Source organism: Ambystoma mexicanum, chromosome 10 (assembly GCF_040938575.1).
Source record: "Ambystoma mexicanum isolate Mex_15411 chromosome 10, UKY_AmexF1_1, whole genome shotgun sequence".
Taxonomy (NCBI): Eukaryota; Metazoa; Chordata; class Amphibia; order Caudata; family Ambystomatidae; genus Ambystoma; species Ambystoma mexicanum.
In genome coordinates, this window is record NC_090932.1 from 58,522,474 (window position 1) to 58,548,471 (window position 25,998).

A 25,998-nucleotide genomic window follows, 5' to 3' on the forward strand; every position below is an offset into this window, starting at 1 on the left:
TTGAGCTGGCCCTTGAAATAAGATTGTTGTAACCACATGAGTTGCATGAGACGAAGATAATTGCCTTATGGCTACAGTTGCGTGTTAGCGCTTTTAGCTGGTAGAAAAGTTTTCATTAGGGGTTCGAGCCACAACCAGTCCTTTATGACCGAGGCAAACTGCAACAATAACTCTTCATTGGCAGATTGTGAGGTGTCATTGTTGGAACCCAAGCTTGAATCAAACTCATTTGTGGTGTCGTGAGTTTCAGTGAAGGTTAGGGCTGCCTCCTTTCTTTTAAACCGATGTGGGAGTAAGCCTATGTGGGCTAGATCACAGTGATGTGCTTATATCAATTTTGTAATTATGCCTGATTGGAATTGGCATATCATTTGGTTATTTATAATACTTAACGTGACCCAGTCAATGTCTTCAGAATTCACTGTTCTGAGGGAGGGGATATGGTTAAAAGCCTGAAGGATATATGATCGATTGGGGACCTACCATTTTTAGAGTCACTTAACCATCCAATTATGTTTGTGGTTTCAGAAGTAAATTCACTGCTGCAATATCAAGTGGAACTACAATGTTTGCAGTGCTCCGGATGTTTAGGTGCGGGGCTTGAATTTAATTCTCCACTACTGTTATTTGTCTTGGTATCAGCCAGAATTGCAGGAGGTCGGACATTAACTTCCGTTACCTTTTCTTGCTAATAACTGGGAAAAAGTGGATAAGTGTGTGCTTACAGCCTATGGATTCTGACAGAAAATGAAGAGGAAGCTTCATGGAGTCAATAGTTTTTATATCTTTTGGGTCCTCAAAGCCCACAACTACTGCAGGTCCAGGATTAATTGTGGTGTTTGTTTCAAAAAATATATATTTTCAGTCTAACACTCAGTACAGAATTGACGATAGTAGGTGTTGCTGCACCTTTAAGTTGCAGTGCTGATCTACTTGCCTCATTAAGTTAATTTAAATCCATCACGTCCTCGTTGGAAATATTACAAAGGCTTTTTATGTTCCAGTTATGACCGTTAAATTTGGGCAGATTTTGATTTTTTGCCTTGGACATCTCTTTGATTCTTTCTGGTGAGCCTTCTCTTCAATGCTCTGTTTTCAAGACGTTTGGCTCTGTGGAACAAACACTGATTTTGTTTCTAACATATCAATGAGTCTATCGACGTCTTCGTCCCCACTTGTGGCCACGTCATCACCTTGATCAATTGAGGCAGTCTGACTATTCGGATCGTCACTTATAGTCAATCTCTAATGCTTTCTACTGAGGAAGGACGCAGCAATTGTTATGGGATGTGCCATTGTGCATCTGCAGATTTCTTATTTTTTGTTTGTTTTATTTTTTTTTTATTTTGGCTGAGTTCGACATTGGACCATATCTATCTGCTCCCTCAATGTTGTTGCAATTGGAGGGAGAATTGCTAACGGCTTGTGTGTATGACATGTTTTTGTGGTCTGTCTTACTATTACTGTTGCTGGTTTGTGGTGAGCTTGAGCAAACGCCTACCCCGCTAGTTTGGAATGAGCATGAGATTGCTGACTCCTTTTTCAGGTGGGGAGACTTGGACGAGTTGATGGCCAAATTCACATCATTCCAGCTTTCCCAAAACATCCGACATAGATAATTTTATATCTCGTATTTCATAATGAGTTGTTTCATGGCCTTTATCTAAAAGGTTCAAAATACGGGTGAGAACAGGAAACTAATAGGTGTCAGGATTATTTAAATCATGGGATGAGTTTGTATGTGCAATAGAGGCATTGGGATAGTGTTTGTGAGTTCTATCTTTTGATGCATCTCTATTTGGAGAGTGGGGCTGTTCATAATTGGAGGTTTGATCTACACCATCATAGATGGGATTCAATGAGGCAGGGTTATGGGAACTGACCATGGATAGGGGCGGATTCGTTGTGCTATAATTTGCAAATGGTCGAGGATGATCCATTAAACTAGCATCGATATGTTGGTTGTGGAAATGTACCTCCTCTATTACATTTGAAGTCTGTACTACAGGTGTCGCTGGACCAAGTGAGATGCATTCATTTGCCTAATTCGGCCATGACAGCCGGATCCAATATAGAAACGTCGGAAACGAAGTTGTTTAAGCATTCCGATGGGTTGGACAAAAAACGGGTGTTAATCAAAGTGCTATATTGATTGTGAGAGCTTTGATGTATAGAGAAGTCCAGATCGTGGACCTCCTGGAGAGCAAGGACTTCACCTCACATGTACGAAAGATTGGAGTGCAAATTTGAGCAAGAGCACTGGCAAAGGCCATCTCCTGGCAGATCAGGGTTTTCGGTGGCTCATCTCCACTCTCTCCATGATTAATAGTCCCTTCCTTAGACACTTTCAGGTGCACTAGATGCAGTGTCGTGCTCAACTGCAATGTCTGTAGACAAACAGCTAGTGAAGCAGTATCTGTCGCCATGGCGCAAGTTACTGAATTTTCATTGCGGACGCAACCACTTCTAAGGCCGCCCACCATAGTGATTGTAACCCAACAGGTTTGAACAATTTTGTCCTTGCATTCCTTCCCGAGCCCTAGCTGTTGTTCTGCTGAGCCCTGTTACAAAGTTCTAAATTAGCATTGGGTTATTAGTGTGGTTTCTGATAGCGCACCTACAGTCAGAGCTTCTATAATCTGCTATGGTTTCTCTGTGGTCTTGGCAATAACAAAAGTGCTATTCATTTGAGGAGTGCTTAATTTCAATATGTCGCCCATTTATGCGTGAATGTTGTGCTCGTGGTTCGGCATGCAAGCCTGTGAATCACTAAGTTCTAGGGTGTCGGTACCACTCTCGCTGAGATCTCAGTGGATACCATAAATAAGCAAGAACACAGGTCTAACGAAAACAGCTGCTTGCGGGAGCCATCTGCTTGCACTATTCATGGCACACCCACTAGCACAGGATGGTACGCTCACCCAGAAGTTCAAAACGGCGGTGACCGCACCGAGTGAGCGTCCTCTCAGCCAAAATAAACAGAGAGCAAGGTTACAAAATAACCATTCGAACAGCAAAATCAACATGCAGCAAAGACAGAAGCCTCACCTAGACTTGTAAAACGTGCGGCGAGTACTCTGCTACGGGACCAAGTTGGCAAATAAAATGGTGCAGCAGGTTTGGCCCTCGCAACAAGCAGCAAAAGGCTAACGGCACTTCCAGGCACTTCTGCAGTGTGTGCACACTGGTGCACACCTGGTTATGTAGGCTGCTTCAGCATGGGGGTGGAGCCATGAGTAATTGACAATCTACAATGAAAATAAAGTAAAATCTAGGGTATTAGACACTTTTAGCCACTATAGGATGCTAAGCCTATACTAAAGTCCAAAAGTATATCACTGGTCCATTAACTGATTAAAGCGTACCACAGAAGGGGATGCAAATATACTTTGAGATTTAAAGATTCCAGGGTGATCAGAGCAACGTTCCCCATAGTGAACAGCACTTCCGCAGTGCGCACCTTCTCGGGCTGACGGCTACTGCATACTCACTGTGCAGCACGCTCGCCTCAAGGTGAGGCACCTCCAGCTTCACCTGGATGCCAATTGGATCAGGAGATGGAATCTCAGACAGGATCCCAATAACCCTGCTCCTCCCGCCCGATCTTCGCTGGTGGTTGATGGCAACATTTCCGTGGGTGCCCCTTCACTCGACGGGAGCCTACCCTGGTGGTGACGAATGACTCCTCTTTTGGGCTGGTGGGCTACTCTAGAGGGCTACGTGATTAATGGCGCATGTCTAGGACAAAAGCCTTCCTGCGTATCAATTTGCTTGCGCTCAGAGCAGTGTGCCTGGCCCTCGGGGTGTTTCTGCCCCTCATCTGGGACAAGTCTGTTGTGGTCGGGACGTAACATTGTATTATGTTTTACCTGAACAAGCAGCGTGGCCCCCAACCCCCTTCTCTCCCCTCTACATGGAGTCGGTATCTATGTGGGAATGGGCCCTGACAGGTATTTGTTTTTTAGCAGTCCACCTTATGGTGGACAGCCATGCAGGCGCTGAGCCGCCTGGGGTCCAACACCTATGAGTGGGAGTTGCACATAAATTCTTGTTGCCCCTGTTCCAGCATTGGGGTTTGCAGACCTGGACTTGTTTGTATCTCCTCTGAATTGTAAGTGCCCCCAGTTTGCTTCATGGGCAAGGCGGGGCTGGGGGTCCCTGGGAGAACACCTTCCAGATCAGTTGGCACTGCTGCAAATGCAATCAGTTCCCTCCCCGCTCTGCTCCAGTGGGCCCTTCCCAAGTTCCGCGCTTTGGTGGGCTGCAGCTTCATCATGATTGCCCCCAACTGGCCTTCGAGAACCAGGTTTTTGGATCGGCTGATGTTGTGCTTCCAGGGGCCTGCCCACGTTCCGATACCCTACAGGGCTGGGCAGTAGAACATAGACCCAGCCAGGCTGGGGCTGGTGGCGTGGTTGCTGACCAGCTAAGGCTGCAACGGGCTCAATTTTCGGAGGACAACTGGGACATCACTCACAGGCACTTTACTCAATCCCAGTATAAGCGCAAATGGACTAGGTTCTGCCATTGGGCTTGACACAAAGGTCTGGATCCTCAACGGCCCTCTGGACAACATACTGGCTTGTTCAGCACACCTGGCTCATTCTGGATTGCAGGTGGATACTTGCCGCACCCATTTGGCAGCCATTGGTGCTTACAAGAATTCCCCTGAGTATGTTTTCGGCGGCCAACCCGATGGTTAAGGCCCCCCTTAAGAGGTTGTCTAGGCATTTTTCCTCCGGTGCACATGCTGCATCTGGTCTGGGACCTCAATGTGGTTCTTGCAGCGCAAGCCTTTCGAGTCAATGGTATCTGCAGACATCCGACTAGCAACATGCTAGTGTCAGCAATTCCATTTTTGCCATTCATTCTGTTTGGTGTGCACATTTGCATTTACAGTATTTGGCTCCTAAACATTGTTATAAAATGGCTGTGCCACAAGATTGTTGCCTGGTCTTTGGCCATAGTGTAACTTGGCCTTCTTCCTGCCTTCTCTGATCAATCAAATCCTTACAAGGTCATGCACTTGTCCTCCGGGGCTCGTGAGCCTTTCCATGTGACCCAGGTAGGGGGCTGGGACGGTCTTGTCCAGTTCACATCACTGGTGCCAGAAAGTCTGCTTCTGGGGCTAATGTAAAACCAGTGGTTGTCCCCATTTTGATAACCACTGGCTGTTTGAATGGCGCAGATCCTTAAAATTAGTGGGCTTGGACCTGCTTTTAACTTGGATTTTGGTGTTTGAGATAAAAATCCTTCAAAGAGCAGCCCTTTGAGGACCCGTGGACGACTTCTGCAGGTGGACAGCATCCCTTCCAGCGATTGACCCGTTGAAGACCTGCTCTTCTGCCTGATCTCCGAATGTTAGGGGACTTTTCCTAAAGTCCACTTGAGCTATGACTTAAACTATCCAATGGTATATAGGTCTCCAACTCTTAGTATCTGTCTGTGCTACTCGTGGAACCTTGGTAGAGTGAGAGAGCAGTCCTGCTCATCATAAGAGGAAGATGTGAGCTGTAGGGTAGTACACTGAACCTAGTTAGTAATGAACTTCAGAGAAACTTGCACAATACATTTATATTAAATATATAATATTGTTACACAAGATGTTTTAAAATACTTGCCACATTAAACCAAAACACACACATTTACTGGTAGATACTTTTCAAAGGCCACCGCTTAGTTTTTAGTTGCTTGCAGTTACAATTGTTACAGCTTTTAACACTTAAAGTTGTCTCCGGGGCAACGCTGAGTCTGGTTTCCTGGCATGAATGTGTGCTATGGCGGTTAAAGGGGGCAGCAGTGGCAAACTAAATCGGGAAGAGGTGGGCAGTGGCGGGCCAGGGCAGCTCAGCTGTTCTCACACCTGCCTGCAGTTTGACCGGGGGTGCTGGGCGTGGATTCTGCAGCCTGCCAGGGAACTTAATTGACAGCAGGAGGTTTTGCGCATATGGCTACTGCCACCCGGTCAGATAGCACAGCGAGTAGAGCGCTCGCTTTGACACCTGTGCAGAGCCTGCTGACTCAGGTTTGAATTCCGGCAAGGCCGAACTCCGCCTTTCATCCTTCTGATGTCGATAAATGAGCACCACACACCGTGGGTAATAGGCAGCGCTCAGATGCCTTGGTGTTCGTAGCGCTATGTAAATGCAAAAAACAACCCCTGCACACCACCACCCAACACACATCACAGATTATACTTATGTCACCTCATAGGCAGGGCTGGGCCTTCCCAGCGCGTGCCTCCCATCTTTCAGCGGCCAGGTCAAGGGCACTGTGGATTGTTTCCTGTGTTTCCGTGGAACTTAACATACAGTACTGTAGGCTTCTTCTAGGAGGTACACTTTCACTGAACGCACCTGTTACCGGACTCACTCACTAGCACATGTGCCTGCTTTGAGCAAAAGGCAGAAATTAAAACAATGAGCGTATTTGCGCCATAAGAGTAGCCCATGGGTCTGTACACAAATGAAAAAGGACTACAGTACAAGGACAGGGAGGCCCTGTCCCTCGAATGCATTTCCAGCATCAGTCAGCCATCACTTTTGCCTTTGGATTGTGGGGCGTAGAATCTTCTGTGGCTTCTCTTGACTTACTGTCAAGACCTCAAAGTACAGATTGAATTATGGTTATATGATAACATCAGCCTAAAAATGTTGTCTTGACATTTTTCAACGAGAGGAACTGTTTATACCCTCTAAAGTAAGTTTAAACTGCAGTTACCGTTTGGACACGAACATTCATAGTGGGACTGTAATTTGATGTTCTAACCTTTGGGTGTTTCCAACCTTTGCTTTGCATTGTTAAATCAGTGTGTGTTTTAACTATCCTTCCCCCCCCCCTCACTTTCAACTGCAACTGTGTAGAATTCTGTGTTCTCAATTGATAAATGTGTTTATGTAGTTTAACAATGAGTGTCCCATTTGTATCAAAGGCTAGTAGGTTTTTAAAGTTTTCTTTTTAAGATATTCACTTTCTAAGCATGCGCCTGTTATATATTTTCGGTATACCCTTAGTGGACTCTGTCACTTGGTGTGTTGGTTTGTTCAATCTGTACCTTAGACCACTCTTAGCAGTGAATGTGAATATAAAGAGATTAGCATTAATGTTTGGTACAACTATATATCACTTGCACATTACTAAGCTAACTATGTATGGATATGTTTACCAGTGAGGTTGGTTTAACTATGTAGAAGCCCTGTACACTACGCTGGTTGGTCTCTTGAACACATTGAAGAGAAATTCAGAAAAATCATAGGAACACATGTCCCATTTGAAATGGGTAGCACTTCACACGCATGGAGTATACAAGCACACCCAAAAGCACAGGAGAAAAAATGTGTTGGGGGGCGGAGGGGGGGGATTTTATAACTGGAGCTCGGTCACTGCCTTTTACAATTATTTTGCATCCCTTACAGGCTCCAAAATCGTGGCGGTTACAAGGGCTGTTGGTAGTATTTCTTGACTAGCTTATTTAATTGACCTCACTCCCCTTCTGCCACCTTCTGTCCCTGGTGGTGTGGATGCTTTTGAATTCCTTCTAAAAGTCCTGGATTCTCAATTTACTTCCCACAAAGTTTGTATAGTAGGGCCTTGCGATGTGTTCAGGTTTCCTCTTCTAGTTTTACAACCAATGGGTTTGAACAGACATTTGCTGATTGCTGTATTCTGTGTTACCCAAAGCTTTAAAATGAACTCCGATGGATTCATAACACAGTGATACATAACAATGTATGCAGCATCGCTATGCTTGTTTGAGAAGTGCTCCCTACAGAACCTTTCCTGTTTTTGTTGCAGATTAATGGACGGCACCGATTGCCCTTCTGGTTGGAGCAGTTTTGACTCTGCCTGCAAACTGGGACCAGCTTTGAAATCTGGCACCTCCATAAAACTCGATGTTCGCAATGAAGTAGTTCAGCGGAAAATTCTTAATGTTTTTGGAATGATAAAAGGTTTTGAAGAACCAGGTAAAGTTCTTGTGCATCAACATCCACTTACCTACCAGGCTGGGTACTTGTAATATAAGCCATCTGATTTCGCTGTCAATTGAGCCAAAATCTTCAATTCTGAGATTCAGAAAACGTCCACTGTATTAAGTTATTGGCTGATGAATCCAATTTAGCTAGTGTTTAAGTAATGTAATGCTTGTCTTGGGTACAAATAGAAACCCCTCCATAACAGGCTCTTATTGCAGAAGTAGACCTGTACTTGCTTGTCATAGTTTGCAGGTTTTTAAAAAAATGTAATGCAATAAACCATATTTGTACAAATTCATTAAAAAAATCATCCTGTTGTCATAGAAGAATAAAACCCCCAAAAAACAATTTATATTGTCACAATGTAACATGTTTAGGCAGCTTCCCAGTGTCCTGATATTCAAACCTCGAACCTGGCCGAGTACGTTTCTACGATCATTATAAACTTTCTTACCCTACTTTGCATTTTCTCTTTCCACGCCCCACCCCCTCTCTTGCCCCTCCCCCCCCAGCTAGCAAACTGTGGGGGGAACAAAAAGATTTGGCACATGGTTTACTCATCTCATTTTTGGTGTGCATCTTTCAGTGTTAGTGACCTTGGCGGCCGTTCGAGTTAGCGCGAAGTATGGTTATCTCTCGTGAACTGATGTGCTTTTTGGATCTGGGCATTTCCTTGTTTATTTCCCAAAAATCCAGAAAGGGGAGCCACACTGCGTCTATGTGCGAGTGTAATTCTAATAATGATGCTCTAAAACTTGCCATGTCTTATTTCTCCCCTGCTTTGCGCAGCCATTCCTTTTTTCGTCAGCAGCAGATTTCCTTTCCACCATATCGTTGGACCCACTCAAGCCGCTAGAAGTACATTTCTGGGCATATGTGTTAGCACGAAGTATTGGTCATCCACAAGCTCAATACCAAACAGAACCACGAGTGGAGTCTATGCACTCCCGATACCCTCTGTTGTGGAACCACCCCAGGAATTCCTTCCAGTAAGTCTAAACTTTGGGGCAATCGCACCACTGGTGCCAGGAAGTGCTTGTCGCTGAGCAACCTCGCCAGCAGTAAGGGCTTATCCCTGGGTACATTTTCACTAGTCTCTGGGCGGGGGGTGGGAGGGGTAAGGTGCCATTGCATGAACAATCTGCTGTTGTGCATTTTATATTGGACTGAAATTGAAGCGCTCCAGACCGCTCTCTAGATTGTGGCTCATCCCTCTGCCTTGCCATCCCATCGCCGGTCCCTCTCCCACCTAGCCTCTGTGCAGTGTCGGTAGATCGGACCTTTCTAACAAAGCTGTGAAGTTTTGCCATCAACCCTCTGGAGCCCTGATGAGTGTTATGCATGTTCTTGAATGGAGTTGGTCGTCGCTGGGGCTGTATGGTCCAACGTGAATCTGTCGGTTCACTTTTTAGTTTTAGGTATAGCAATGTCTGGATCTGCTGACCCTGTTGTGCGCTTTCTAGCTGCTCTTTGGTCAAAAAGACCCCATCTTACTCCTACGTCCCGTCCCCTTTCCTCCATACACTATGGACGCCCCTCTCTAGGGACATGAGACGGAAACTTTTTCAACCGGGGGAAAAAAAAATCTTTAGAGGTGCTCCCCTGACTTGACCTACCGGTGCCACTCTTCAGTCCTCTTTTCCGCGTCGACTGGAACAGATCGCTTTCACCAGCGCTCCTAGGTTAGGCCTCTGGCCTAGTAATTCCATACACTCTTCACCAGATACGTTTTTTTTTTGTCTTGTCTTTATTCAGATACCTCTGTCCTCCAGCACCACACTCCTGCCCGGCGCATGTCAACATCGGGGGGGAGGTTCAGCAGGTGTACAGCATGCGAGGGGCTCTTCGCTACGTCTGATACCCACGCTCTCTGCCTCCTCTGCCTTTGCCCCGACCCCGTCTGGGAAGGCTGCTTTGCATGCAACATGCTCACGCCGCGCACTCTGAAGAACACACTAGCTCGGTGGAGGGAGCTTTTTGGAAGTTCTCCTCTGAAGGACTTTAAGGAATTCATCAAGCACAAGTCCAGGCCCAAGGTAGGGGCACTTTTTCATCCGCAGCCCTCAAAGGCGACTCCTTTCCCAGGAAGCGCACCAGCGGGACGGACCTTTCGGGTTCTTCTACCAGGGCGGGTACCGAGGGTGCTAAAGATACCAAGCCGAGGTGTCATGAGATCCTACCGGTGATGCCACTGAGGGACCGCAAGGTTCGATTACTGGGTCTACGCCCTAGTACTGGACAAAAGCCTGCCTGCTCAACAATCCTGTTTTCTTTAAAACTCTTGGGCAGGCAAACTCAAGGAGAAAGGGGAATGGAGAAAATATCAAAAGACAAGAACTCCCACTGCAGGTACTTCAGACTGTCTTCACTGGAGTTTTTCAACACAGTAGAGTTCCTAAAAGGGAAATACAACTTTATATATACAATGTCTACTACTCAATTTTAAATTTACTCTTGGACTAATCCTTAACTCTAATTACCTGTTGCCTAAGCTTAATTTGCCCTTAGGCTGCTTCAAGAAGATTCATGCTGCTGGCTGTGATTTTCAGATTACAATGTCTTCAACTTGATTATCTTCTCTCAACTTTTACATCTTGAATCCTTTTAAATATACCCAAGCAACAATGTGATTATTATAATTGAATGAATTCTTCTGTGTGATTGATATTACTATTCATTCTATGCACGTTACCTGCTGATTTCTCTGTATTCATAGTCTTTTATATTCAGATATAATGTTGTTCCCAAGAAAATTATTGCGTGTAGTTAAAAAAACAATGTCTTTATAAATAAACTTGTCAGAAGACACTCACTTAATCAGCTGCTATAACGAACATACGCTCGCGTGGTAAACGGAACTGACACCTTTCCGTAACTCATTTAGACGAGCTACGCGGGATAAAAGGAAAACAATCCACAAAATGGCCGCGACGCACAAAGGTCCTTTTCTTTAATCCGCGCTCGCGCGTAGATCCCTGCTATACTCGTCGTAAAACAAATATCAATACAAGTATTCTATGTTCGTTTTTTGGGGGTTAAGGTTGGTTATTTTACATTAGTGCTACGGCGATTATGATCTGCACGCCTTATTAATTCAGTTAGTGGTATTTACACAAAATAACTGCAGAATCTCCTTCGTTTTAAAACTTGTTTAATCCTCAAATAAAAATATGAAATACAATTTCTTTCTAAAAGGTAAAATCTTAAACAACCTTTCCAAAAGTCTTGGTTCAAAGGTCTTGAGTTTTTTCCTATAATACGAAAATTCACTTAGCTCAGTCTCAGTCAACAATGCAGGGCAACTCAGTAGCTTAGCATCCTGTTTTTCTCTTGGAATCTTCACAGTAGATTTCTGCAAACATATTCTTGATAAAAACTGTAATAATCTAAAACTAAAAACTAAGTTTCTATATCTTTTAAATAACTTTTACTAGATTTACCCAGAGCTAAGAAATAAATGACCTACTCTAATGAATACTTTAATGAAAGGCAGTTTAGAACTGTTAAGAACATTCCAAATGACAACAATGCTGCCTGCAGTAAACTAAAACAATCACTGCTGGAAAAGTGTTCCACCATCTTGGCTTGGGATCATTTCATCTTTGTAAATGAAAGTTATGGAAAGTAGATCAAACTTACAAATGAAATTCTCTACTCTCTAACTAGGTTTTATTTACTATTTTAACAAACCCCCCTTTCTAAGTTTCCTGGAAAAATATTTGAAACAACCTAATCTCATAGAACCCTTGCCAATGTGAGGTACAAAATGTGAAAACCTGACCCGGCCCAGAGAAAACGGCGCCTCGCCTGATGCCATCCCCCTTTGGGGAACAGGTAGGGGAACGAATTTCCAGGTGGCACTTGTCTGCACCGGCCACGTGGCCTGCAGCATATCCTTCGTCGCAGGGCAGATGCATCTCGCAGACAGTAAGGCAGGGTCTGACCCGGTCTCATCCCATGCCATCGCTTCCAAGCACTCCAACGGCCTGTGGAACCTTTTTAACACGGTTCATTACCCTCATGAGGTCTTCGCAGATGGCATCATCCTCGGGCATGTGATCAGGGACATGTTCCCTCCAGTTCGGCCGCAGGCACCCGTGGCCACTCCGCCCCTGGTTCTAGCGACCCCGCCCATGGTGCAGCCCCAGCTGCCCCTACCAGCTCCACCACGCCGGCTCCCGCACCTCAACAGCCACAGGCCCCTGTCAGTACGCCGCAGCCACAGGCGCCAGCACTCCTCCAGCTGCTCGAGACCAACAGGACACCTTGGTGGACACGGATGTTGATGATGATGACCACCCATACACACCATTGTTGACCATGGACGTGGCCAGGGTGAGGTCCATCAAGTCCCTACTCGGCATGATGTCCTTGTGCGCCTATGCAGGTTGCGGATGCGTCCACTGCAGGAGTTCCTCAACGCCCATTGGATGCAAGCGGCGGGCAGCTTTGAAGACAGGATCTCGCTCAACAAGACTTTCCGCCAAGCGATCCAGTGGTGGGGCACCCACGCGCATCTAGCGGCGGGTGTGGACTTCAGACCCCGGCACATCAGGAAACGGTGACGACGGACGCCTCCCTGGAGGGATTGGGAGCGCACACCAGAGAGCTCCACGCAAGAGGCCTTTGGCTCCCGGTGGAGAGGTCACTACACATCAACGTCCTGGAGCTCTGAGCCGTGTTCTGGGCCCTCGGGTTGTTCCTTCCATCCCTCAAGGGCAACGCGGTGAGATTTGTTAGGCAGACTCCTGTGCAGTGCCCTTAGGGACCACTACACACAATTAAAGACTACAAGTGGGAATAAAAGTTCACCTTTGGTACAAGCCCGTACTACACAGACCGGTAGAAGTAGCGGAGCAGCCAGACTTATCTCGAGAGCAAATGAGCAGTAGTACAAATTGCACAAAACTACAATTACTGTGACTTAAGCAAACACTGACTCAAGGTTTTTTGGTTAAAAAAAGTAACGGTACATTTATTTTAAACACTTCACTTCGAAGGGATTGTGTCCTCCGACGTATTACTTATCTATGATATTTGTATCTCCAGCTTGCTGGCCTCAGAAGTTTTTTTCCCAGTAGAGGGCGCTGTGCGTCGACGTCCATCGAGTAGGTGTTCCTCGACAGCCACCGTATGGACGCCGACGTCATCATGCCTATAAATGGCCACGCGCAGCGTCCGTTGCTCAGTTCCGTTTTTACGCGCTTCGTGTGCCTCGGAATACCGTTGCTCAGTTTGTCAGTCGAAATATATTCATATTTCCTCAAGAAAACCGACTCGTACTCGATGGCTTCCTCCTCTGACCTGACGACGACTCGGTCTGGTTTCAAAAAATGCCGAGACTAAGCGTCTTCGAGAAAGCGGCCTCGACCCCCTCGAAGTCAGCTGAGGGTGATAGCCCGGGTGAAAAGCCCAAAAAATCTAAATGCCGCGAGTGGAAGTACCTGGCGAAAGAGTCGACCCGGAAGCGCCGTGAGCCATCGGGGAAGTAAAGCATCTTCGACGCCATCGTCGAAAGCCCCTTCGAAGCATAGATCGGCGCCATCAACACCGTTATCGAAGGGTTCTTCGACGCATCCGTCGATCGAGTCGACGCCGATGAAAGAAAAACCCACGGCTACTCCACAGCCAACAGTTACACCGAGAGCCTGCGACGCGACGTCGAGATACTCAAGCAGGATTCCGATCCTCTCGAGTTCTTCGAGGCCTCTTCAGTTTTGTCGGCGCCTTCAAGGATTTTTACATCGGCGTCGAAGACATCGACGTTTTCAAGGCCACTGATGATGGCTCCCTCTGCTTTAGAGATGGGTTTTATACCATTTCAAAGGCCAGAGCACCCCACCTTAACTTCAATTTATGAAGAAAGGGAAGATTCTGATCAAGAAAGGCCTTTTGGGCTGCAGAGGACCACATCACCTGAACCAGAGACTTTTGCCTCTGAGGAAAGAAGGTTGAAAGACCTTCAGGATGCATTACAGGAAGCAAGTGGCCTAGAGACTTCCCCCAGAAGTGGAATTTGCCAATCCAGACCCAGGGGAACATGCTGAAACCCCTTATAGAACCCTAATGTCAAGAATTATGGAGTTCATGGGTTGGTCTGCGCCTTCACCTGTTTTTCAACAGGATGACATCACAGATATTCTGGATAAAGGTCCACAGGAGGATCCTGTGGTTCCCTTTCATTCTGCTTTACAAAGAAAGATTTTAACTAACTGGGAAACTCCTGAAGTTGTCCCTGCGGTTAACAAGAAGTTGTCAGCGAAATATAGAGTATCTGCTGCTGACCCTGAATACCTATCTAAGCACCCTACTCCAGAGAGTCTGGTGGTCCAGGCTGCAACTTCATCAGGCAGTACATCTGCATACCCCACTGCTCCACAGGATAGGCATGATAAAAAATATGATGCCATGGCTAAAAGTCTTCTCGGCCTCTAGCATGGCTTTAAATCTATTAATGCGACTTGTACGTGCGCTAGGTTCAGCCACACTCTTTGGGAGTGTGCTTCATCAGCGGCTGACTGCTTCCAGGAAGGAGAAAAAAGGGACGCATTTTTAAATATCATCAGAGATAGTAAAGATGCAATGGGCGAGTCCCTTCAAACTGGCATTGATTCTGCTGACAGTATCAGCAGGGCCATGGCGGCAAGTACCACAATCCGCAGGCATGCGTGGTTGAGAAAGTCCGGCTTTGCTTCTGACGTACAGGCCAGACTTTTAAACGTGCCCTTTGACGGCTCTTCCCTGTTTGGTAAAAAGGCGGATGACAGTTTGGAAAAACTGCAAACATCTAAAGCAGCAGCCAAGTCACTAGGAGCTGCAATCCGCCAAACTAATTTTCGTCCCTCAGGATCCTCTTGGAGAGGAAGGTCCTTTCGCTATTATTCCTCATATGGAAGAGGCAAAGGACGGTCGGCTCAAAGAGGCCAAGGAAAATGTACCCGTGGTGGACGGGTTAGAGGAAAGAAAGCTGCATCAGCAGGAGCGCTTTACATTCGGCAACTGCATCAGCCGCTCCCAAACCACTCTGAGGTCTCCCATCACAAGACACCTGTAGGGGGCAGGTTAACTCACCATCTGACGGAATGCCAGCCTATTAGGTCAGATGCTTGGGCATTGGAGACAGTTGCCCAAGGTTACTGCCTGCCTTTTCTACGCATCCCTCAGAGCCATCCACCGGGGAACAGCTCTCTGAAAGTGCCGGATCCGCTCCTCTTGCAGGAAATTGTGGACCTGCTAGAGAAAGGTGCCATAGAACCGGTACCTGTAGCGGACAGGAACAAGGGCTGGTACTCCACCCTACTTTCTCATACCAAAGAAAGACGGAGGACTGAGACCCATCCTGGACTTAGGAGAATTGAACAAGTTCCTCAGGAAGGGCAAGTTCAAGATGGTAACTCTCTCTCAGATCCTTCAAGGCCTCCAGCTTCAGGAGTGGTTGGTATCTCCTGGACCTTCAGGATGCTTATTTCCATGTGCCAATCCATCCAAAGCACAGGAAGTACCGGAGGTTCGCAATTGGCAACTCATTATCAATTTCGAGTTCTGCCATTTGGGCTGACCTCCGCCCCGAGGGTCTTCACCAAGCTAATGTCGGTTGTGGCTGCAAGTCTAAGGAGGGAAGGGATTCACGTCTACCCCTAACTGGACAATTGGTTGATCAGAGCAGTTTCTTCGGAACAAGCTCGGATCCAACTAGATTATGTCTGCCACTTCCTTCACAAGCTGGGCTTCTCCCTCAATTTCAAGAAGTCACAGATGATACCATCACAGAGACTCCAGTTCATTGGAGCAGTCCTGGACACGTCCAGAGGTGAGGGCTCAAGATATTCTGCAGATGGTCACCAGGTTTCAAAATGCCCAACGTCTCCCAGCATACGACTTTTTGAGGTTGCTAGGCCTCATGGCATCCTGCATATCCCTTGTGCCAGAGGCTCGCCTGAGAATGAGATCCCTTCAGTGGGCACTGAGGACTCAAAGGTCACAATTCTCAGGGAGGATGACAGATCTCCTCTGGATTCCGGACAAGGTAGCCCACGACCTTCAATGGTGGGCCTCTCCAGAGAGCATCTTGAAAGGAGAACTGTTTTGGCATCCATGGCCGGAGATAACAGTAGTCACAGACGCCTCACTCACGGGGTGGGGAGCCCATGCCAACGACTTGACAATCAGCGGTTGTTGGTCTCCATTGGAGTCCAGACTACACATCAACCTGTTGGAGCTGAGAGCCATCAGACTGGCACTGAAGGCTTTTCTGCCGTCTGTACGGGGGAGAAACATCCTGATAATGACGGACAATACAGTGGCCATGCACTACCTCAGCAAAAGAGGAGGCGTAGGGTCACTGCCACTGTGCAGGGAGGCGATGCAGCTCTGGTTTTGGGCAATTCAGGAAGGAATCTCTCTATCGGCAATTCACCTAGCCGGAGAGAAGAACTTGACAGCGGACGCTCTGAGCAGGCAGAACACAGTCTCCCACGAGTGGGATATAGCTCAGGAAGTCCTTCAAGAGATCTTCGCCCTTTGGGGAACCCCTCAAGTGGATCTGTTCGCCACCAGTATCAACAGGAAGTGCGACAGATTTTGCTCAAGGGAATTTCCCCCAAGAGGAGCTCTAGGAGACGCGTTCGTAGTGGACTGGGAGTTCCCACTTCTGTACGCGTTTCCTCCGGTCCCTGTCATTCCTCAAATGATCAGGAGGTTGAGAAGGTTTTGGAAGACCATGATCCTAATTGCCCCGGATTGGGCCAGGAGAACGTGGTACCCAAACCTTCTGGACATGTCCATCCATCCTCCAATTCGTCTACCGTACAGAGTGGATCTTCTCTCGCAGAAGGGGAGGTCAGGTTCTCCATCCAGCCATCAAGACCCTCAACCTTCACGCTTGGTATCTGAAAGGTTGAGGTACAAGGATTGGGACCTTCCAGATGACGTCATGGAGGTGTTGCTTTCGGCCAGAAGGCCAGCAACTAAAACTCTATACCGCTGCCGTTGGAATTAATTTTGCAGCTGGTGCAGAGAAAAGAATATCGAACCCTTTTCATGTGGTACACCTGCAGTGTTATCCTTCTTACTTTATTTGGCAAATTCAGGCCTTCAAGTTTGCACTATTAAGGGATATCTCGCAGCGCTATCGATCTTTAAGCGCACTGCAGAGGAGCCATTGTATTTCAAAATTCCATTGGTAATACAATACCTGAAAGGTCTAACTAATGTTTACCCTCCAAGACCATGGGACTTAAATCTAGTTTTAAACTTCCTAAAGGGTGCTCCATTTGAACCACTCCACTCTTGTTCATTGAAGTTTCTCACCCTCAAAACTGTTTTATTGGTAGCATCTGTTAGAAGGGTTAGCGAGATACAAGCCCTATCTTGTAAACCTCCTCATACAATTTTTCACAAGGACAAAGTCGTTCTACAGGTGAAGCCTAACTTCCTTCCAAAGGTAGTTTCTGAATTTCACATTACTCAGAAGATTACTTTACCAGAGACTACACAGGCTGGACCCTAAGCGAGCCCTGAGTTTTTATATCAGTAGACTTGCTAAAATTAGACAAGCAGACCAACTCTTTGTAGGTTACGCAGGACGTAAGTTGGGATTACCAATAACCAAACAAACCATCTCCAGATGGACTATTTTAGCCATTCTGGAATGCTGCAAACTGGCAGGGAAAGAGCCCCCTCAAAATCTAAGGGCTCATTCGACCAGGGCTATCGCAGCCTCCTCAGCTCTTCAAAGAGGGGTACCAATTAGAGACATATGTGCGGCTGCCACATGGTCGTCCGCACATACTTTTACCAAATTTTATAGCCTGGATTCCTCCTCTAGGCAAGAGACTAGATTTGGCAAAGCTATGTTACACTCTGTTCATTCTTACTCCCGCCTCCAATCACATACCACTGCTATGGGAGTCTATCAAAGATAAGGAATACGTCGGAGGACACAATCCCTTCGAAGAACAAGTTACTCCTTACCTGGTAACGTTCTTTCGATGGGATGTTCCTCCGACGTATTCCTTATCGCCCCTCCCATCCATCCCCACAGTAACTTTTCCTTTGTGGTTGCAGTTTACGCTCCTTCAAGGGTAGTAACCATTCATGCAAGAACTACCTTACTGTACAAAACTGAACTGAGCAATGGACGCACCGCGTGGCCATTTATAGGCATGATGACGTCGGCGTCGACACGTTGGCTGTCCAGGAACACCTACTCGACGGACGTCGACGCACAGAGCCCTCTACTGGGAAAAAACATTTCCGAGGCCAGCAAGCTGGAGATGCAAATATCATAGATAAGGAATACATCGGAGGAACAGCCCATCGAAAGAACGTTACCAGGTAAGGAGTAACTTGTTCTTCTATTAAATTAAAACCACACTTCAAGTACACTACACACAAACAATTCCCCTTATGCAGAACAATTCAAGGTAAGTACCTTTGGTTTCGACAGACCGGTGTTGTGAAACAAAGACTTTACCGGGGTTTGTTACGCATTCACTTTTTGACAGTAATGGCATTTCGGTCTTTGAAAGAAAGCGTACCTGCGAGAAGAAATGTTACCGTAGTCAAACACACTTGGCACATGAATTAACACAAGAAAATTGGGGATAAAAATCACCGGCAATACTTTTTGTCAAGGCAGATGGAATTAAAATGCACTTTCTAAACCGTAGATAAGTCAATGGGACAGGGATCCTGTTGTCGAGGATCACAAGGTTAGAACAGTTCACAAATCGAGATTGCCAGGAGTACTTGGATATTGTCAAAAGAGGAGGCAAAAGTTATAAGAGGGAAGGAAGACCAGGGCAAGTCTTGGATGGGAAAAAAGGGTTCACCCCAATTCCTCGAAGCTGGACACAGTACCTTATTCGAATGAAGAGCTGGTGCTATGGCAGTTGTTCCTGGTAGCTCCTGCAGACTAGCTGTTCCTGTAGCTTCATTCGTGGAGTCAAGGACGATGTCTGGAGCGATCTGCACTACATAGGGAAGAAGCCAGCAGGAGCAAAGCGACAATGAATAAAAGGTGCACTCCTTTAAAACGGGAGAGGCTCTTCAGATGGCTATCTGGACCACTACAGCAGTGTGCAGCGATTTGGACTAAGAAGAGGATCCTCTGGCTGTGCAAGGTGAGCTGGTTGATCCCACCAGGCTCAAGGGAAGAAGACTCCGGACTGGATCGTCTCTTAATGTCGAAGGGTAGATAGCTCAGGACTGCAGCAGGGCTTCACCGGGACTCGGGAGTTGCAGCAGCCGTCTTCTCCGCTTCACTTTGGTTCTAGCAGTTCCAGTGGCGACTCGGACTTCCAGCCCAAGAGTCCTGCCTTTTATGTGACAATCCCCATTCACACAGCCTGGCTGCCAATCACACAGCAGGGAGGTTGTCCAGCCCAGACAAACCCTCCAGCCAATGGGCACAAAGTGCGACTTGGGTCTCCAAGGAGACCCTGTGCAGGGGGTGACTACACCTCTCCCTCACCTTTAGCCCACCTAGACACCCAGGCGCCAAAGGAGGGCTTCTTCGGGGAAGCCCGCCAAAAGACAGTGAACAAAGAAGGCAAACCTGGTTTGCCGTGCAAAGTAAAACACAAGAAGGACTTTAACAAAAAGAAATGGCAAAAAAACCCGACCGGAGCCAAAAGAAAGGTTATTTGGTCAAGCGGGTTTATGTTCGAGGCTAATCTAATAGCCTGGAACAGTACCACGTTTATATCGTATTATCGCGGTAGAAAAGTTAGGGTAGATGCCACTGCCACCAGCCAATTCTAAATGTTAGAGCAAAACAAAGCTCAGGCACAAAGGGGTAAGAATTAACCCTTTCCAGTACTCCATGTAAAATGGGGTGTACTGGGTCTGCAGTTGTTTTAAAGTGACTATATAAAGTTAATGGCAACTTTACATGTTTCTGGGGGGACGGTAGTCGGCCCCAGAACAATTGAGTCATTGGGAAGTATTAGAGACAATCTGTGTTACTGCATTGAAGGTACTGTGTAAAACGCACAAGAAGTTGGGCTCATGGAGTGGTGTGCTCCAGAGCCCAAGATTGCTCCAGAGCCCAAGATCACACAACAAGTAGAAGTACACATGGAAAAACACATGTAAGAGTGGGAAAAAGGGTCACACTTACCAGGTGGAAAAAATAAACCCCTGAAATCCAGCAAAGCTGCTCAGGGACTCACTAGGTAAGGGAAATTAGCCATAAATGAGAATTCTCCCTAACAAGGGTCTTCAACGACAACACCACCATGATGTCCTACATCAGGGAGCAGGGGGAGGCACCAGATCCCCAGCCCTATCCAAGGAAGCGTAGGATCTGTGGCACTGGGCCGTTGCCCAAGGGATATGTTCCTGGTGCCCTTCCATCTGGCAGGAATAAAGAAAACCATTGCCGACTCATTCAGCAGGGAGCTGCGCTCTTGCCATGAGTGGCCACTTTGGCAGGATCAAGTGGATCTCCTATTCCGACGATGGGGCAATCTCCAGATCGACCTATTCGCGACGGTGACGAACGCCAAGTGCCGGAGGTTCGCCAGCAGGTTTCCCCAGCCGGAGAGTATGTGTGATGCCTTCTCATTCCCCTTGGACGGCCTGTTCCTGTATGCGTTCCCTCCCGTTGCAACTCATCAGTCAACTCAGACGGTCCCAGTGCAGGATGAGCCGCGTTGCACCGGCGTGGCCGAGGCAGGTCTGGTTCCCAGACCTTCAGGACATGTCAGGGCCCCTCCTACCCATCAAACCTCCGGACGCGGATCATCTCGCCACGGAAGGAGGTGCCATCCTCCGTCACAACCCAGGATCGCTGAACCTGCAGGCCTGGCTCCTGCAGTACTAGAGTTCAGAGGGTATGATATCCCGGCGGACTGCAAAGAGGTGCTTGCAAAGGCCAGGGCGTCCTCGACTCTCGTGCTATGGACACAAATGGAAGAGGTTCTCTGTCTGGTGCGATGCACAGAAGATTAACCCTCTGCGGATTACAACCCCTCAAGTGCTGCCATACTTCCTATTGCTGGCCAAGGCGGGGCTGGCTCATGCCTCCAAGATCCATCTGGCGGCTATCTCCTGCTACACTAGAACTCCGGAACGGTCGTCGTTGTGATCACACCGCCTAGTGAAGGAGTTCAGGAAGGGACTGTTTCGATCGTTCCTGCCGGTGAAGGCGCTGTCCCCGGCGTAGGAGCTCAACGTGGTGCTGACCAGGCTCATGGGGCCGCCATTCGGGCCTCTGTTTTCGGCACCGCTGAGGTTCCTGTCGTGGAAGACGGCATTTCTTGTGGCCATCACCTCTGCACGACAGGTGGGAGAGATCCAGGCCCTCTCCTGTAAACCGCCATACCTGACATTCCACGAGCCGAGAGTAGTGCTGAGGAAGCACCCCTCCTTCATGCCCAAGCTGCCTTCGGACTTCCATCTCAACGAGCCCTTGGTGTTACCTGTTTTCTTCCTGTCACCTTCGTCGCTGGCTGAGAGGACTTTGCACTCGATGGATATGGCTAGAGCGCTGAAGTTCTACGTGGACCGCAGTTCAGAAACGAAACTGGAACTGATTTTTTTCTTTACCGAGGATTCCCAGCCTGACGACAGGGAATATTCATGAGCATGTGAATCCATGCCAGACCCATGCTGGAGAACAGTTACAGGTAAGTAACTTGTTCCTTGCACGATGTCGGTTTAAGGCGTTCTATAATCACCAAAATCTCCTGTTCTGTCATTTTGGTAAAAGTGAAGGGTTCTAGCTCTTGAGCAGGTCCCTTCAGGATTGGGGTTGCTGCGGCTTCGACCAGACATTGACATGATTTTTTTCCCTAATATGCGCTTGAAGCTCTTGTTTTCTTACAGAAGCTATTAAGTATATCCTGACAGCAGTCATTGTTAATATTTCATCTGGATTCAGTAATGGGGCATTTAAGCTCCTTTAGGACTGAGAAAAGTTATTTGGACTTGATAAAGGCATTCTCAATTCTTTCTTTGAGAAATAGTTGTTTAGCTTCTAGTGTAGACTCCTTGTACTGATTAGCTGCTGCTTTGTAAGCTGCCATGGCAGTAGAAGGGTGATTACGCCATTGGCGTTCACTTTTATTTTTCCTGGCAGAAATTGGCTCAGGAGAGAAACGATGTTCATATCCCTTGCGTTTCTTGTTTTTGACTGGGCCAGAGGGAGCAGGAATATCGAACACTTTATTCATAGCATTTCTAAAAGCAACAGTATAATTCTTCCAATTATAACATTCCACTTAATGGTGGTAACAAAGGTTGTATAGTTGATTGGAAAGCATTAGCTGTAATATATTTAATATTACACATTTCACTAGGGGCAGTTTTATTTAAATCTTTGTCAAGCTCAAATGATGAAAATGATCAGACCACGGGCATAATTCTACATTGTATATAGAAGATTTAATGTTTTTAGTGAGTACCTAATCAAGTAGGTTTCCTGCCTTATGGGTTGGTTTATCCACCATTTGTAAAAAAAAAAAGAGGATAGTGTTTGTAGAAGAGATTGTACCTCAGTATCTTGCTGGTTATTAGCCCAGAGGTTAAAATCTCCTTTTCGTTACTACTCCTCCTCCTCCTTTGGTAGGAAGAGGGGCTGTCAAAGGGGTCAGCGAAATAGTACCCATGGTGGTCGGGGGAAATGGAGGTGCCAAAGCCGCTCAGATAGCTGCCTCTTTGCCTTCAGGCGCTGCTGCTGCCGCTCCAAAACAGTCATGAGGCCATGTCCAATGGTTCGCCGGTCGGGGGTCAAGACTGTCTCAGCATCTCTAAGAATGGCGAGCCATTACTTTGGATGCTTGGGTTCTGGACACAATAGCCCACGGCTACTGCCTTAACTTTTCTAAAGCGGCCTCAACAATCCACCAGGGAATTTCTTTGAAGCTTCTGGATCCGCTCCTTGTGCAGGAAATATTGACCCTGCTAGAGAAAGGCGCTATAGAACTGGTGCATGTAGCGGAGAGGAACAAGGGATGGTATTCCCCTTATTTTTTTTTATCCCAAAGAAGACTGGGGATTGAGACCCATCCTGAAGTTGTGTTGGCTGAACAAACCAGGAAGGACACTTCAAGATGGTTACTCTTAAGTCCTCCAGGCTCTTCAACTTCAAGATTGGTTGGTGTTTATGGACCTACAGGATGCTTATTTTCATGTGCCGATTAATCCCAAGCACAAAGTACCTGAGGTTTGTGGCTGGCGACTCGCACTTTCAGTTTCTGGTCCTGCCATTCGGATTGACCTCTGCCCGAGGCTCTTCAGTGTACCTCAGGCGAGGGGGGGGGGGGGGGGGAGATTCACGTCTACCCCTACCTGTAGGACTGGATGATCCGTGCATTCTCCCAAGCAAGCATTGGATCATCTTGGTCTCGGCTCCCACTCCCTCCACAGGCTGGGCTTCTCCCTCAATTTCAAGAAGTCGCATCCGACACCTTCCCAACAGCTCCAGTACATCGGGGCTGTGTTGGATACGTCTTTGGGGGAAGTGCTCGCCTCCCAAGGTAAGGGCTGATCACATTGTGCACATGGTGGACAAGTTTCAACATGCCCAGAGTCTTCCGGCTTTCGAATTCTTAAGGTTGCTCGGCCTCATGGCATCCTGCATTTTTCTGGTGCCAGAGGCCAAGCTGAGGATGAGATCCCTGCAATGGGCCCTCAGGATGCATTGGTCAGTTATCGGGCAAGATGTTGTATCATGTTCAGATTCCAATCTTGGTCTCCCAGGATCTTCTGTGGTGGGCCGACTAAGGGAATCTGATGAAGGGGAGCTGTTTTGGCAACCATGGCCGGGGGTGACTGTGGTGACGGATGCGTCCCTCACAGCATAGGGCGCTCATTTCATTGACTTGACTGCCTGCGGTCGTTGGTCTCTTGAGTCCAAACTCCACCAATCTGTTAGAGCTGAGGGCCATCAGGTTAGCCCTGAAGGCTTTTTTGTAAGTGCGGAGGAAGGATGTCCTGATCATGACGGACAACAGTGGCCATGCATTACCTCCACAAAAAGGTTGGGTAGGGTCACAGAGAGGCAATGCAGCTCTGGTTTTGGGCAATTCAGCAGGGCATTTCCCTCTCGGCGGTTCATCTGACCAGAGACGACAAATGCAGCAGCGGATGTTCTGAGCAGGCAGTGCACAATCTCTCACGAGTGGGAGTTGGCTCAGGAAGTCCTTCTGGAGATCTTTGCCCTTTAGGGAACCCCACAAGTGGATCTCTTCGCCACCAGTGCCAACCGGAAGTGCGAGAGGTTGTGCTCAAGGGAATTTCCTCCGAGGAGCCTTAGGAGACTCATTCGTAGTGGAATGGTCATTCCCACTGTTGTACACGTTTCCTCCAGTTCCCGTGATTCCTAAAGTGCTACGGAGATCCGGATCTCACATGATCCTCATTGCTCCGGATTGGGCCAGGAGAGCGTGGTACCTGGACCCTCTAGAAATGTCCATCTGCCCTCCACGCCGTCTTCCCTACCGCTGAGGGGGTCAGGTTTTCAATTCAGAGGTCAGGACTCGCAACCTTCTTGCTTGGTATCTGAAAGGTTGAGGTATAAGGATTGGGACCTCCTGGATTATGTGATGGGTGTTGTTTTCTGCCAGAAGGCCAGCAACAAAATCCCTGTACCATTGGCGTAAGTTTTGCGACTGGTGCAGAGTAGAACATGTTGATCCTTGTCAGTGTTCCATTCCTATGGTTTTGTCTTTCTTACTTTCCTTGGCCCAGAGGGGCCTTCAAGTGAATACCATTGAAGGTAACCTGGCGCGCTGTCGATTTCTTAAAGTACTGACTACTAATTTGTTCCCGCCGTACCCTTTCCAGGTGCCGCTGTGGGATTTGAATTTGGTTTTGAAATGTCTAATGGGTGCTCCGTTTGAACCTTTGCACTCCTGTCCTTTCAGATTGTCTTTCAAGACTGTTTTTGGTTGCGGTTACTTCCGCTCCCAGAGTGAGTGAATTTCAGGCACTTTTCTAAACCACCCTTTACTGTGTTGCACAAGGACAGGGTTGTCCTTTGGGTACAGCCTTCCTTTCTACGTAGGTTGTATCTGAATTTCATTTGAGCCAGAAAGTGGTGGTTCTTGCTTTCTAGCCTCCTCATCCTGTAAGGAAGAGGAGCGGCTCCATAGATTGGACTCTAGGAGAGCTCTTAGCTTCTATATGTCTAGGATGTTCAGGGTCAGAGTGGACGATCAACTCTTTGTGGGATTTTCTGGTCACCGATTGGGCCAGGCTGTGTCGAGACAGATCTTGTCCAGGTCGATTATTCTCACCATTACTGAATGTTACCGATTGGCTGGTAAGGACCCTCCTGAAGGGTTGCGAGCTCATTTCACAAGGGGCGTGGCTACTTCCACAGCCCTACAACTGGGAGTTCTATTAGGAATATTTGTGATGCAGCCACATGGGCTTCTATCCACACCTTTGTTGAACATTATTCCCTGGATACGATCCATGGTCCAGATATGGCCTTTGGTAAGGCGGTTCTTTATTCCGCCAACTGATTGGGTAATTTTCTGGTACTGCTTTGAGAGTCTCAAAGATGTGGAATATGTTGGAGGACACGATCCATTCGAAGAACAAGTTACTTAACAACTGGTAATGTTCTTTTGATTGGATGTTCATCCAACGTATTCCACATCGCCCTCCCAGCCTGCCCCTCTGCAGAATTTCCTATACGATTGCACCTAAGTTTCTGCAAGGCTATGTGCAGTCCAGCAGGCGGTGACGCACGTTATGGGGGGTGGGGAGGACAAACTGAGGCTACGGGCACTGTGCGTCCTATTTATAACATCCGGTGACGTTGCCCTCGACGGAGGCCTTCGAGGGACATTGACCCATCGACAACGGACACCCTCTGCCGAAGGTTTACAGCTGTGGACATTACATGTCAAAGTTGTGGAATAAGTTGGAACAGCCAATCGAAAGAATGTTACCAGTTGGTAAGTAACTTGTTCTTTTCAAAAATAGTTAAGATGCCACTGTGGTCTGCAAGGCTATTCGCTCCCTTGGGAGTGAAGGTCAACGCTTTTGAATTTGAGCGCTGTGCACACCC

The 25,998-nt window shown here is 47.4% G+C and overlaps 1 protein-coding gene across 3 annotated transcripts in view; it reads left to right on the forward strand.

Moving 5' to 3' along the window:
• TFRC (transferrin receptor) overlaps window positions 1–25,998 on the forward strand; it is an 858,836-nt gene that overhangs the window by 433,709 nt on the left and 399,129 nt on the right. For all 3 annotated transcript variants that reach the window (XM_069617499.1, XM_069617501.1, XM_069617500.1), the window contains exon 10: window positions 7,795–7,964. In XM_069617499.1, the coding sequence (XP_069473600.1) occupies window positions 7,795–7,964 (170 nt within the window). The remainder of the gene's footprint in view (window positions 1–7,794; window positions 7,965–25,998) is intronic.